At 40.3% G+C, this 14,366-nt stretch overlaps 1 protein-coding gene across 3 annotated transcripts in view; it reads left to right on the top strand.

The window, feature by feature from the left end:
- Positions 1 to 14,366, top strand: part of LOC134651302 (lysine-specific demethylase 3A-A-like) — a 233,200-nt gene that overhangs the window by 205,037 nt on the left and 13,797 nt on the right. For all 3 annotated transcript variants that reach the window (XM_063506342.1, XM_063506341.1, XM_063506343.1), the window contains one exon: positions 2,677 to 3,157. In XM_063506342.1, coding sequence (XP_063362412.1) covers positions 2,677 to 3,157 — 481 coding nt within the window. The remainder of the gene's footprint in view (positions 1 to 2,676; positions 3,158 to 14,366) is intronic.

The raw sequence follows: 14,366 nt of genomic DNA, 5'->3' as shown, positions 1-14,366 counted from the left end.
ACAAAACCTTATAAAATACACACATTATAAAAAACCTAACCTATAGAGTGCTGTTTATTATTATTAAACAGCGTTTATAACAGGATGACACGCATCGAGTAGTGGGGTAGATTTCATGCGACCGGTTTCTCATTGTGAGTTGTGAGTAATTGCAGCGGATGCATAAAAAGTCGTCGTAACCGTATCGCATCGCATAATCGCGCCATTCGCTCGCGATGCCAAGATACCGAGATCAACACCGCGACAGACCAGTTTCTTATGTTCGTGTTTAGTATGAATAATTATTTACGCGATTATGTAAATGTGGATCCTCGTTAACAGCCCCTCATTAAAATTCCATTGTTGCGCGTTCGGCGCGCCTGCGCTCTTTTGTATTGTGTCGAATTCGGTGTTATGTTAGGTGTATTCAATTACTATGTGCTTTAAATAATTTGATTTCATTAAGGACACTCATGATTCTCATGAAGCAGGTGCGTGTTTAAGTACCTATTAACTTAAGCGCTTCAAAATCTCGTGAAGACCTTATCCTTCTGGTTAGTATTTGCTATAATGTGTTGGCAGGGGGGTGTCACTCCGCAGTTTAGGTACATTTGGCCGGCGCACCCAACGAACGGGCGTAAGGCAGTGGGCTGCCGCTCGGCTCGCACGATAGTCGTGTCACGTGGCGCTCGCGCAATATTGAAAAGACGGTGGACATAATGGCTTCGAAACCTAAATCTCGATCTAATCCGTATAAAACATATTGTTCTGTTTACGGATGTCTTAGTAATAGCTAAAATAAACATCCTACATTTATTGAATATTGGTTGTTTATTAGGAACTGACCGACATATTTTCAAAGGAATACGGCTGTGGCATACCTACTTCCGTGAGAATCAGACATACTATCTCCGAATAAAAAAAATATGTTTACAGAATGAACGTTTCGAATTCCTACATATTTATCTTAAAATAATAAATCAGTAGGTATAGGTACCTACGAAAACTTGTCAAGTGATAACCCCGTGCCGATGGTCATAAAACTGCGGCGCGCAAAGAACATTCACGGTTCGTGCGCGGTTATAAGTTTCAATTTTGCTTGCAGGCGGCGATATAGGTATAATTTTATACCTAAAACTGCCTTTCGTAAAGGAGTGAATTTTCTGTACGGTAGTACTATTAGTTATTCTGTGGTGTTGGTAGGTAAATGTTGTATAATTTTTGGCTCATTACGAGTATTACGTCGTTTCCTAAGCATTTACTAAATGCTCCAATGAACCAATAGTATTACTCTCATATTAGGTGCGGATCTTGAGCCCTCAGTTAGGTTAGCAATTGGAACACACGGTCCGGAACGTGTCAACCCGTCGTTCGCGTTTTTACGGCATAGCTCGCATACCGGGTTGTTCGCCAAACGCCCGTTGACGGCGCTGACCATCGGCAACGGCTGGCCCGCCGCCAGCAGCTCACGTGTCCACACATCCAACCAAGGAAATATTATACTAACAAACTCCGATTGTTTAAGAATTCTCATAGCAGAAGGATTCTGATCCGAGCTAGCGGTGGCCTTGTAACGTCACTTCTTTTTAAAATTGACCACTCTATTCAAATCTAATGGCGTGTCATGTCCCGCCCACTTGGCCTATCTTCTCTCGTTCCGGTCCGTAATAAACTTGGCGTAACGAAACGTGATTCCGGCCGAGCAATAACTAATTCCCGGCACGTTACAGCCAAGGCCGGTGCACGCTTTTCACCGCCGTGAAAGTGTGTGATGCAATTGATAATAAGCAACTCTATCAAGGTAACGGCTCTGTCCGGCCCTTGTTGTTAGAATCGAGGTTAAACATTGATTGATGCAGATAGCAATGAAGTGGGATGATTGGGAAGTCGAGATACACACTATTTTTTACTGGCATAGTTATCTTTTAGTCTTGGTAGTTGAGGACAAAACGAAATAATCGAAAATGCTGCAAATATATGTATTTTGAAGTGAAAATTGTGTGTGATCTTTTTTATTCTCCATTCATAGTGTGATATACAGAGATAGGAAAAGTTTTATTACTTATCGAAAAAAGACATGGCGCAAAATGCATTAAAAAAAAGATTATTTCTGCTGCGGGAAGGCCTGGTTGAAAGTTTGCCAACGTCTGTCTTGTTATAAAAACATACATATATTACACATTTCTCTTGTTTAAATTTCATAACCTACTTAGTTACATACTTGCTTTAAATAAATAATATTTTTAAGAATGTATCAATGTTGCGTTTGATCGCGATCGCCCCATGAATAGTTTCGAGTGATTTATTGAGTGTTCGCACGAGATACGATACATATTTCTCTCGGGTGGGCGTAATGTGAATGGGCCACGCTGGCGGCAGCCCAAACGTGTCGCCGGCGTCAGCGGATGACATTAACAGATGATACGGGATATCAACATCGCGACTCACGACAACCACGAGCGATATGCGACCTACAAACTTGACGATACTCCAAGGGCATATGCGGGCATTTGTATTTGTAAATCTGATAAGAAAATAATTGGTCTTGTTATGTAGTATCCCTCATTCGGTTGGATGAACGACAATTTTACTCGCTGAAAGATATAATAGGCTGGACAAGAAACTCGCACCATGTCATATTGTCTTTGTTTATTGATGAGTCTGACATAATCTAATCATATGTTTGTTTTGTTGCAGGTGCCACCGAGAGTGTAAGTGCGAGTGGTGATGTGGTTCACGTGAGTGAAGAGAAAGAAAAGTGCGCGAAACCCGAGCCCGTAGCTCAGGAGGCTGCCGTGTGCGCGAGTGAAGTGAGTGCAGTGAGTGGAGCCGCGGATGGTGTGGCTAGCGCCGTGGCCTCCGAGGAGGACGACTGTGTGATAGTCAGTGCGCGTGATGGCGACGACAGGTCCGACTCCGGCGTGAGCGGGGTCCGCTCAGGCGGCTCCGCCAGCTCTGTGGAGGACCGGGATTGGCGCGCTATGGCGCACGGGTACGGCGGGCACCCCCCGCCCCCGCTGCTGCATCTGCCGCCCCCGCCGCCGTCCATGTACGCGAGCGAGATCCTGTGGAAGCAGCGGTACCAGCCGCCGCTGCATCCTCCTCTGCACCATGCCATCGCGGAGGACTACCTCGCAGCGGCCACCTACGATAGAGAGAGACACGAAAGACTGTTACGGTGAGTTGATTTTGTTTTCTGTCGCTTTTGGTAGAATACAAGTATTCTATTATCTAAAATCTACGCATCTCGTTGGAGAGTGACATAAGGGCATCGTAGTAATGACAGTACGAAGCTACGTGTATGTTGTGACCGTGTTTATAAAGGCCAGGTTACATTTTGGACGCCCATTAGTACTCATTTAATTGAACAAGAGCTATTTTCACAAATATTCTCTCTCAAGATAAGAACTTGGGTCCAAAACTGTCTCTATACTCTGTATGTGCACTAGATTAATCAAAACAGTTTTCAATAATCCAGCGGTTAATCTAGCACTGGGATCCTTTAACACTAGCTGGATCCAACCATCGAACGATCTACTATAAATCAACACAAAAAGGAATGTCCCTAATAAATCAAATAATAATAGCATCGTCCTTGTCCAGCATTAAACCAGACACGGCAATTAGCCGGTAAACTAACGCGAGTAATTGGATGATCTGCTGTTGCATAGGAATGTTACACGGCGATGATTAACGATCATGTGCCTATTGCAGTCAGACCTGTTAAATTGCGGCAAGCCATCATTTAACCGGTTCGTAACAGTTAATTTCATCTTTACGATGTTGTCTATTAAGTTAACCATTTACGGCATACCGTGAAATTGCAAACGTATGAATTTTAAGCTTGAACGTCATTAACGCCCATACGAAGTAAATTCGGAAACCGTGAGCAATTGAACATAATAAAGAAGAGATTATGAAAACGCTATCCGTGCAAAATTTAATTCTAGTGAGTTAAGTGCTTTGTCGGTCATTAATAATAAATAATAAGTATGACTATTTTCAACAGATGTAGCCTATTTTTTGCCTACACTTAGCACCAACAAAGTTTTATGACCTGGGTATGCTCAATTTGTGATGCGTTCTAAATCTAAGTTACGCGAATACGTATAATAATAAGTAGGCTATTTTCATAAAAGGCCAGCTTTGACGTATATTAGGTATGAAATCATACGTTGTAAGAAATAGCCTCAAGTTGCTCCGTCTGACATTTTCATAGAAACTGACAGACGGAAACGTTAGCATTATTCTCTTGAAAGTAACGTCTGTAGGGATTAGGGCAGGTCAAGGCTGGCGTCGGTGAGGCTGACGAATACTTTCATGTTGTAATTATTTTAAACCTACCTCGGACGGGTTGGTGACATTGAATGACCTTCAATTTAAAAATAATTCCACGGCATTTGTGTAACTTCCAATTTAGTAAACAGAACAACAATATTTTTTTTGTTTTTTACCTTCCATTTGTTATGTTAGCTACTCTTGCGTGGGCCGCCACTAAATCAGCTTATAATTTACGGTCTTGTTTTCTTTTAGCAAAAGGCATGTAACGGACATCAAATTGTAAGTGGGTCATACGTACATTATATTCTGGTTTTGTATATAAACTAATTTGTTAGCTAGAAAATCAAAGTTACCGAATAATGTATGGAGCTGTACAGCGCCATCTCGTTTAGGTGCCTGTCAAATTCGGCACGAACATGTCTTAGATTTACTGCATCTTAATCAATGTCTGTACTATTTTGCTATAACTTACAGCGGGTGCGGATTTGTCGCTTATAAATAGGTAATCCACAAACAGAAATTAGGCACTGTACGGATGACCTGTAAACAGCATAAACATATTACATTTGCTTGATTACATCGCAATGCTTTTGTTTCCTCGCTCCTCCACGGCTCGTGTTGCATACGCCACTTACAGCTTACTTCATGTTACCGTTGCCGTTCTGCGGCCCAGTTTCCGGATATCGTCACTCGGATCACTTTCTCCATTGTTCATCTCGACTGATGCTGTTCGACTGTGTAACCTTGTGAAAGATTGCAATAGTCTAGGTCTAGGACAGACGATAATTGCGGATAAATCGAGTTAAAAATAAGCTCAGTCAGGTTTCTTCATTCTTTGTCAAGAACTTTCAGCATATCAGCATCAACATAGCCTCTATGCTATAACGATAAATAGTTTACATTTAGATCTTCGCATTTATTAAAATTAGTAAATGAATAATAAGGATATGAAATCTCCTGTAAGCTGAAAGTTATTTTAATGGGTACGTCGCTATCAAAATAAGCCATATCACATATGCGTAGCGTAGACGTGAGTACACTGCACAGTTGTATACTACGCATATGTGATGTGACCTATTATTGTATAGCACCCTGGCATACTCACATAAATAGAGTATGGTATCCTGCGTAAGACACAGTGCGTAACCACCACACCACACGACCCCAGGCGCCGGTTGTAGTTATGGAATTGTATGTGAGATGGCAAATCTTTTGTGTTATAATGTAACATAACGTAATATAGGCATAGTTTTTGTATTATGTACGAGATACGGTTCACCTAGGTATATTTGCTTCCTTTAAGGCTTCGTCAGACAGGCGCGTTTTCCGGGCGGGGCGTGAGCGGGGCTCGCCGCTTTTACATACAAAACGCTCACGTCCCGCCTGGAAAACGCGGCTGTGTGACGGAACCTTTATCGTCTGAGACAGGAATGGCCATTATCGGCGCATGCTAATCGAACTAAGTAATTAATTATAAATAAGCAGATAAACTTTGTTTGATTTGATAGCAAATAACAATGTATTAGTGTCATACCTATCGGTCAAATGTATAACATTGGAATTTATTTTATGTAATTTACAAATTCTAGGTTGTTGTAGCGATCCTTGAGTTATTTATTTTTCAAATATTAAGATAATGAAATCGCAGTGTTCTTAATTTTATAAAATTAACTAAAAATTCCATTGTTATGTCTTGTTTAACCTTGACACCACGGACATGTTTTTAAAGCTAAATATAGGTAGGTATTCAGAATAAAATTTACTTTGTGTAGGTACCTACACAATCAAAAATAGCCCCAGTCAAGGTCAAATATCTCTTAACCTCGACTTTGTATTTTCAACGAAGCCTTTTTGCAATGTTGATGAATAAATTAGGTATTTCGGTGCATCTGCATACCTAACTGTAACTGTATAGGTAACTTACGATTTTATTATTCGCACAATTAACTGAAAAGCCCGACATTTAAGGCCAGAGCACACCGGCTGCGTAGACGTGCAAGTGCGCGTGTGCTAAAGGTTCCGTCACACAGGCGCGATATCCGGGCGGGGCGTGAGCGGGGCGCGCCGCTTTTACATATAGAACGCTCACGCTCCGCCCGGAAAACACGCCTGTGAGACGGAACCTTAAAGGCTTCGTCACACAGGCGCGTTTTCCAGGCGCGGCGTGAGCGTTTTATATGTAAAAGCGGCGCGCCCCGCTCACGTCCCGCCCGGAAAACGCGCCTGTGTGACGAAGCCTTTAAATGTTTGAGCCGCGCACGCACACGTCATGCAATCGGTGTGCCGTCTCTCATCAAGATCTGTATATTACAAGGTGCATGCTGTCTATAGGCACAGCCTTCCTTCCGCTATTTGGAAGATTTGTTTTTCGAATAGGATTAGTTTGGCAATCCACAGCTTGAAAAACACGCATGTATAATGTATCGCAAATAAAATATACAATTCTTTATTTTGTGGTTGTGCAATGTGCAATAAAAAGGATTTGCATTTGTAATTCTCGAATTATTCAAACTGTCTTACGTTAGTTGACTAAACGTTAATTGCAGCCTATGACGCGTAAAATACTAGGAAAGCCGCTCATTCCTATAAGGTACCTACAAAATATGTATATAGGTAATAACACCAATGTATATGTAAATCCATTCGTAATGAATAATGAAACAGTACCAAGCGCGGGTAAATCCAACAACAAACCAGACACACTGACGCTATATTGGAATGATTCAATATAATCGTGCCTATACAATACTATTGTAACGGATGAAGGTGACGTATTGTAATGGTAATGCAGCTGCAGTTGCGATCCGCACGTCACCTTGACTCATGCTAGAACGGTCCAGGCCGATGCGTCCAACACTCTCTATAGAAATCACACAAACTTCACACAGGCGCGTTTTCTGGGCGGCGCGTGAGCAGGGCGCGCCGCTTTTACATATAAAACGCTCATGCCCCGCTCACGCGCCGCCCGGAAAACGCGCCTATGTGACGAAGCCACGAAGCCTTTACTATGATTATTAGTGGAAGAATCGTATATTTATTGACCTTAACATGAGTGGTCTACCTATATCATTAAGATCTATTAGTAATAAACTAATAAGCACTGAACTCTTTTTTGTTGGTCTAATTAACACTAAATGACGTAAATGAAAGATATTTTCCGAATTAAAGTTCTGGGAATGTATTAATTAAATTCCCTTTTGACTGCATGCCCAGTGAACACTGAACGGATTTGTGGATATGCGTTCATTTTAAATGTCCAGCTCATATTTGTCTGAATGGAATCGCTTCAATTAAAAGTTCCTACTTTTTACATGCAGCGTTCCGCTCAGCACATGTCCCCGGGCGGGTTTCCTTTCCACATACTGCCTGTTTTATGGCTGCGGGATTATTCCGACATTGTTCTTTTATTTACTCTTTCTTTATGTAATTAATGGATGGCTCGATTCGTGGTACGTACGATATTTTATAAACAGCACAGGCGCGTCTTTCGGGCGCGGCGTGAGCGGGGCGCGCCGCTTTTACATATAAAACGCTCACGCCCCGCCCGGAAAACGCGCCTGTGTGACGAAGCCTTAATAGTGTTTTATTTTAATGACGGACATAACTATATTTATTGGCGGCGCACGCACACAGAGAAAACTTTAAATTAACTGCTAATAATTGAAATAAAATATTAAATAAAAGCACGGTAACAAAATAAATCAGCTGTAGGGCTATGATGGCCGGCTCTTTATCATTTGTCACCATGGCTGTCACGTTCTAACAAATATGTAAGTGCGAAAGTGACGCATAGCATCACAGATGATAAAAATACGACCATGATAGCTGGTCTGGACTCTGAACGACAAGTGACAACTGCGACGTACGTCATATTCTGACGTTTGACACTAAGTGTTCGTTCAGAAATTCTGCCCGCGTTTACAGAGCTAGTTAAGGATTTAGTTAAGGATCTACACATTGTAAGAATACAGACTAATAAAAAAGTGTGTGTTATAATTACTTAAAAAATATTACAATATATTGAAATAACAATGAGATGCAATAAATGCCAGTTAGATCTTAGCCTAGAAAAGATAATCAAATGTACAGTTTGCCAAGAAAAAATGCACTACGACTGTGCTGGCCTAACAGAAACAGAGTTTAAAAAAATTCTACTGATGAACATGATGATGAAGAAATGGAAATGTTCAAGTTGCAAGCAACATAAAAACACTAACACCGCCAATTAAGGAAGCCGGTGACTCCGACGACAGCCAATCATCCAGGGTCGGAGACGCTGCCGATGGAGTTCTCCTATATAAAAATTCAGTGACTGTTGCTAAGTCAACGCGAACAAGAAAGCTGCTTGTAGAAAATAAGGCCAACACTGCACAAAGCGATGAGGAGGTGCAGCACGACCACCATAAGTGCCTTAAAGCGATTAGTGATAAAGACAAGATCATTATAAATCTAAGAAATGAAATTGCAGAAATCAAACAAAACTTCACGCATAAACATGATAGCGACGTTCTAGAACTCCAAGAGCAAATTAAATCCCTTAAAACACTACTGAGAGAAAAAAAATTAATTATGTGAAAGCCTTAGTACTCAAATAAATTTGGTTACCCTTATAACAATGACCTCAATTCCCGCATTGAATACATGGATACAGATAATGTAGAAGTGCTAACACCATTAAAATCTACAATCCAAAAAACCGAACAAGAAAAAAGAAACCTAGCATGTAGAATTGAGGAATTAGAGGAAGAAAACTCTGAACTAGCTAAAGAAATTACTAGACTAAAGAAGGCATCATTAGACATACCACATATTAACGATGAAACAAATCCTCAAGCCCATAGAAAAAAGGGTAAATGTAATAATATCAAAATTAAGAGGCTTCTTAGTCGTCTATGTAATATAACAAGAGATTACAAGGAATTGCAATCTGATCATAGAACACTGAAAAGAAAAGAGGCCGTCATTCTCCAAATGCAACGATCTATTTCCTCACTGCAAAAGAAAATGCCGAAACATCAGTAACCCAAAAAGCCCTCTTAAAAGCGGTTTACATTCTCGCGCGAGCCACGAGCCGAGCCGCGAGCCGCGCCACGAGACGCGAGTGTAATGGCTCCTCTACACGATGGGCCAACGCCGGCCACTCCAAGGGACGCATGTATGTGTTAGAGGGAGCAAGTGATATTGCTATCTCATTCTACCGCATGGCTGCGTCCCTTGGAGTGGCCGGTGTTGGCCCATCGTGTAGAGGAGCCATAAGCGGTGGGCTCGTGGCTCGTCTTGCCGCGAGCCGAGAGTCTAAACCGGCTATATTACATTGATAAGCATGATCGATCAATTCGCCGCCGCTCCAATTTTTTGACAGTCGTGTTGATGAATAAACTGTGTTGTTTTATCTAAATGTTGAATGGCGTGAATAAAATGTTCAATAATGCATGCTTTGGTAGAGTCTGTTCGGAAAGAGAAGAGTCGTGGAATGTATTGGGCTCCATACATTCCACGACTCTTCTTTTTCCGCACATAGTCTACAGTTAGTTCATAACCAAAAGGGATTATGTATTTTAAATGACCATATGGTATGCAATAAACTAAGTGCAGGTGTTTCATTCAATAGAACGTGTTGTTTTTACAATATGAATTGGTGCTTTTGGTCTTATCTCCTTGTAACAAGCTTAAAGGCCTCGTCACACAGGCGCGTCTTCCGGGCGCGGCATGAGCGGGGCGCGCCGCTTTTACATACAAAATGCTCACGCCGCGCTCACGCCCCGCCCGGAAAACGCGCCTATGTGCCGAAGCCTTAAAACGTCTGCAAAAAAATACAACAACTAATCATACAGGTAGATTTATCCTATTGTTTTGTTGCCACGCGGCACTAAAGAGCATTTTGCTAATGACAAAGACAGCAAACAATGAATAATATTCTACGCCTTCTACGACGATAAAGAACTCAACTGGACATGTTTTTTGAGTACCTACCTAATTATTACTTGAATAAGTTATGTTGTATATCTTAAATGATGACAAAGGCAATACATAGTCAATAATGAGTACAACACATCAATCACATTGAAAATCCGATAAAACTGATCGGATTCGATTCCAATCGGAGCTCCTGAACCTTAATATTTGTTTTATTTAAAGCTAGCTCTATACATTTTTTAAATCTCCGCTACACACCAAGGACGGGTTAGGCCCGCGTGTATTTAAGATCCGTTCATCGTGTACACGGGTACACGGATATACGGATCTTAATTACACGTGAACCCGACTACACGTGTAGAACGGGTCAGAAAACCGTGTACGTGTAGTTCGGAAACGGGTACCGAACACGTTTACACGAAACACGGACACGACCGCGAGCCCTACTTTAAACCCCTATCTTATAGTTGTCATGACAAGTCTTTAGTCTATTCCCCAAAAAAGTATTTGTGCTTACACGCAGTATCTTTTTGGCACTTTTACGATACATCGTGTAATCACCACTTATAAAATATTGAATGAAATACATTGTTGCCAACCTAATTTTAATTGTCATCTCTGACAGATGAGTGAACCATAGACAGGTTTTTTTATTTCATTCATTCTTTTCCCGCCCGTACCTCCATTCTTTGCTACTTCTTGGATGATAAATATTTGTTAAATAATATTTACAATTTTATTTCAAAGTACTCGTAAGTGCTTGGTCGTAGAAAAAGTATTGTATGCAACGTTGTTTAACTGAGTCAAAAAATACTCGTGGCGTCTTTATTTTATTTACTCGCGCCACTCGCTTTTTTTGACCTCTCTTAAACAACGGTTGCATAAAATACTATATTAATTTATTATTATTTATTAACGTGATTGAGTCATTTCCAAGTTCGTTGAATGCCCGTAACAAGAAGCCGACATATTTTTAAGTATAATGTTCTGTATTTATTAATTAACTTGCATTATTCATTTTATTTTCATAATGTTTACTTGAAATATGCTATTGGTTCAGCAAACAATCATTATAAAATTTGTACGGATATACCTGCAACGTTGCAATCTGTCCCACAGTTATGGTACCATCAAGTGGGTTAACTGTGGACAGAGGGATAACTTTAGACAATTCTTTTTTTTTCTATGAACGATTAGTATAAATAATAAATTAATTTATTTGCGACCAACTTGGATCAATTCAATGTGTTAGTGACAGTATCTATCTGAAGGCTAATGTTAGTATAATATACAAAATGTTCTACTACTATAGATCTACTAGTATAAAACTAGTTGAAAATTTTACTCTAAGACTGGTACCTAAATCCTTATTCAAAGATTGTAAAAAGTACACTGCTGTCAGCGACATTCATAAAATTAGTGAATGTTTCCTTTGTCTAATTTTATCCCTACTGTCCCCAGTTATCCCACTTGACCGAGACATGCCACACACAACAAATTCAACAACTGTCGTGTGTAGACATCGAACTGTCAGCGCCATTTTAAATTTGGAACTATTTTCCTCTTTTCATGTTATTTTTACCTGTATGTTATTTCATTTCCACATTCGCTTCTTTAGTTTTCCTACAAATTTCAATACCTGTTATTGGTTATTTTAATATGTATTTCATTTTTAACCCCCGACGCGGCGAAAAGAGAGGGGTGTTATAAGTTTAACGTGTCTGTCTGTGGTATCGTAGCTCCCAAACGGATGAATCGATTTTCGTTTAGTTTTTTTTGTGTCATAGATAATTTTATCCCGAGTGTTCTTAGCCAGCATGTTTCATGAAAATCTGTTCAGCCGTTTGAAGATCATCAGCTCTAATAATCTTATAGTCGGGGGGTTTTTTAAATGTTAATTTTGGTTAGGTTATTGTTATTATTCCTGTCTTTGTTTTTTTTAACTTTTTTAACTACCCTACTTCATTAGGACATTATTTTGCATGTTGTTATGTTAAAGTCACGAATAACAGATGAAATAAAGCAGTACATATTTCCATTACAATCTTACTAATGAAGAATGACGAATGATTTCGTATTAAAATTTATTTAAGGATAACCTTGAATGTCCTTGTAATACTAATCTGATATTGTCCATTCATAGTCTATATACTCTATATCTAGAATAATAACATTCCATTAGTAAGTTCCAAAGGTGCCATTGTAAGAAATATACGTTAATCTGCATTAAAATGCATGTAAATAAATATTATGCGACAATCTTACATATATCGACCTTGGGCTTAAGGTTTCGTCACACTGGCGCGTTTTCCGAGCGGGGCGTGAGCGTTTTATATCTAAAAGCGGCGCGCCCTGCTCACGCCCCGCCCGGAAAACGCGCCTGTGTGACGAAGCCTTAAGATATCTGCCGGGATCTGTCTGTTCTTTCTTTGTAACAAAGCGTTTTTGTCTCGTCATTTTAATAGTCGGTAATGTTTGTTTGCTAAACTGCCACAATATTGTTTTTATAGTGATTATGTAATGTCATATAATATTTACTTTCTCTGGTATATACTCGTAAATAACACGCAAGACGACCATCGCCGAAGGGCTGATTTAGACGGCGCGCGACCTCGCATGCTATTTTAGTTACATTGCGGACTGTTGGTTACGTCCAATTCACCCGACCGATCAAAACCCGCAATGTAATGAAACTCTCATGCGAGTTCTCGCACCGTCTAAATGGGCCCTAATGAACACTCGGGTCGGTTGTTCGTGTCCTATAATATGCATTGAGCTTTCAACTGTACTGATACGAGGGCTGTTTGATAAGTACCCGTTTTCCAAATGTATTAATATCACGGGCCGAAAATATGTATACAATCGTTTTAAGCCATTTTTCAGAGGTGGGAAAATTTTAAAAAAAACAGCATTCTTTTGTTTTTTTCTCATTTGACAGCGATTCAGTGAAAGCGTGAACTTAAAATTGTGAAAATGGAGAAAGAGCAGTATCGGTCTGTAATTAGATTCTTGTTTTTGGAAGGAAAAACATGTGATGAAATAAACGTAAGAATGCAAGCGGTTTACCATGAATGTGCTCCTTCTATGACAACCGTCAGATACTGGTTTAACGAGTTTAAGCGGGGGAGAACAACCGTCTTTGATGAGGATCGCCCAGGCCGCCCAATTGAGGTGACTACAGACGATATGGTTAAGAAAATTGAAAATATCGTTTTAGCCGACCGCCGAATTGAACTTCGAGAAATCGTTGATGCTGTAAATGTTCCAATCGAGCGGGTACAAAACATATTAGAAGAAAAATTGGGTATGAAGACAGTATCGGCGAGGTGGGTGCCGCGTTTACTCACCGAGGAGCAAAAACTTCCGTTACTGACTACTTCGGAGCAGTGTTTGGCCGTGTTCAAACGTAACCCTAAGGAGTTTCTGCGTCGTTTCGTGACCGTGGACGAAACGTGGGTCACCACTACACCCCGGAAATGAAAGGGCAGTCGAAGCAGTGGATTTTACCGGGTGAACCTGCGCGAAAGATAGCAAAAATCGTTCCATCGGCTGGAAAGGTCATGGCGATCGTTTTTTGGGATTCGCAGGGTATTATACATATTGAGTTCTTAGAAAAGGGGAAAACGATAACAGGGCAGTACTATGCCAATTTATTGGATGAATTTGACGCTATGTTGAAGGACAAACGACCCCATTTAAAAAATAAAAAAGTACTGTTTCATCACGACAACGCACCAGCTCATTCGTCTAGAGTTGTGATGGCTAAATTAACACAATTACGCTACGCCCTATTGCCTCACCCCCCGTATTCTCCAGATTTGACCCCATGCGATTTATTTTTGTTTCCCAACCTGAAAAAATGGCTCGGTGGTAAGCGATTTGGATCAAATGACGAAGTCATTGCCGCCACAGAGGCCTATTTTAATGACTTTCCGAAATCATACTTTTTGGATGGTTTATTGAAGCTTGAATATAGGTGGAACAAGTGTATAGAGTTAAAAGGAGACTATGAAGAAAAATAAATGCATATAAACAAAAACAACTCATTATTTTTTTCATAAACGGGTACTTATCAAACAGCCCTCGTACTATATAAATGTGTGCTTTATTGCTACACGTCGAAAGTGTCGAAACCAAAAAAAAATGTTTTGCGTTCTAAAATTTTTAGAGTAGATTTTTGCTAGATATGA

The sequence above is a fragment of the Cydia amplana genome, chromosome 10, assembly GCF_948474715.1.
Source record: "Cydia amplana chromosome 10, ilCydAmpl1.1, whole genome shotgun sequence".
NCBI classification, from domain to species: domain Eukaryota; kingdom Metazoa; phylum Arthropoda; class Insecta; order Lepidoptera; family Tortricidae; genus Cydia; species Cydia amplana.
The sequence above is the reverse complement of the archived record's forward strand: the minus strand, read 5'-3'. Positions and strand labels throughout refer to the sequence as shown.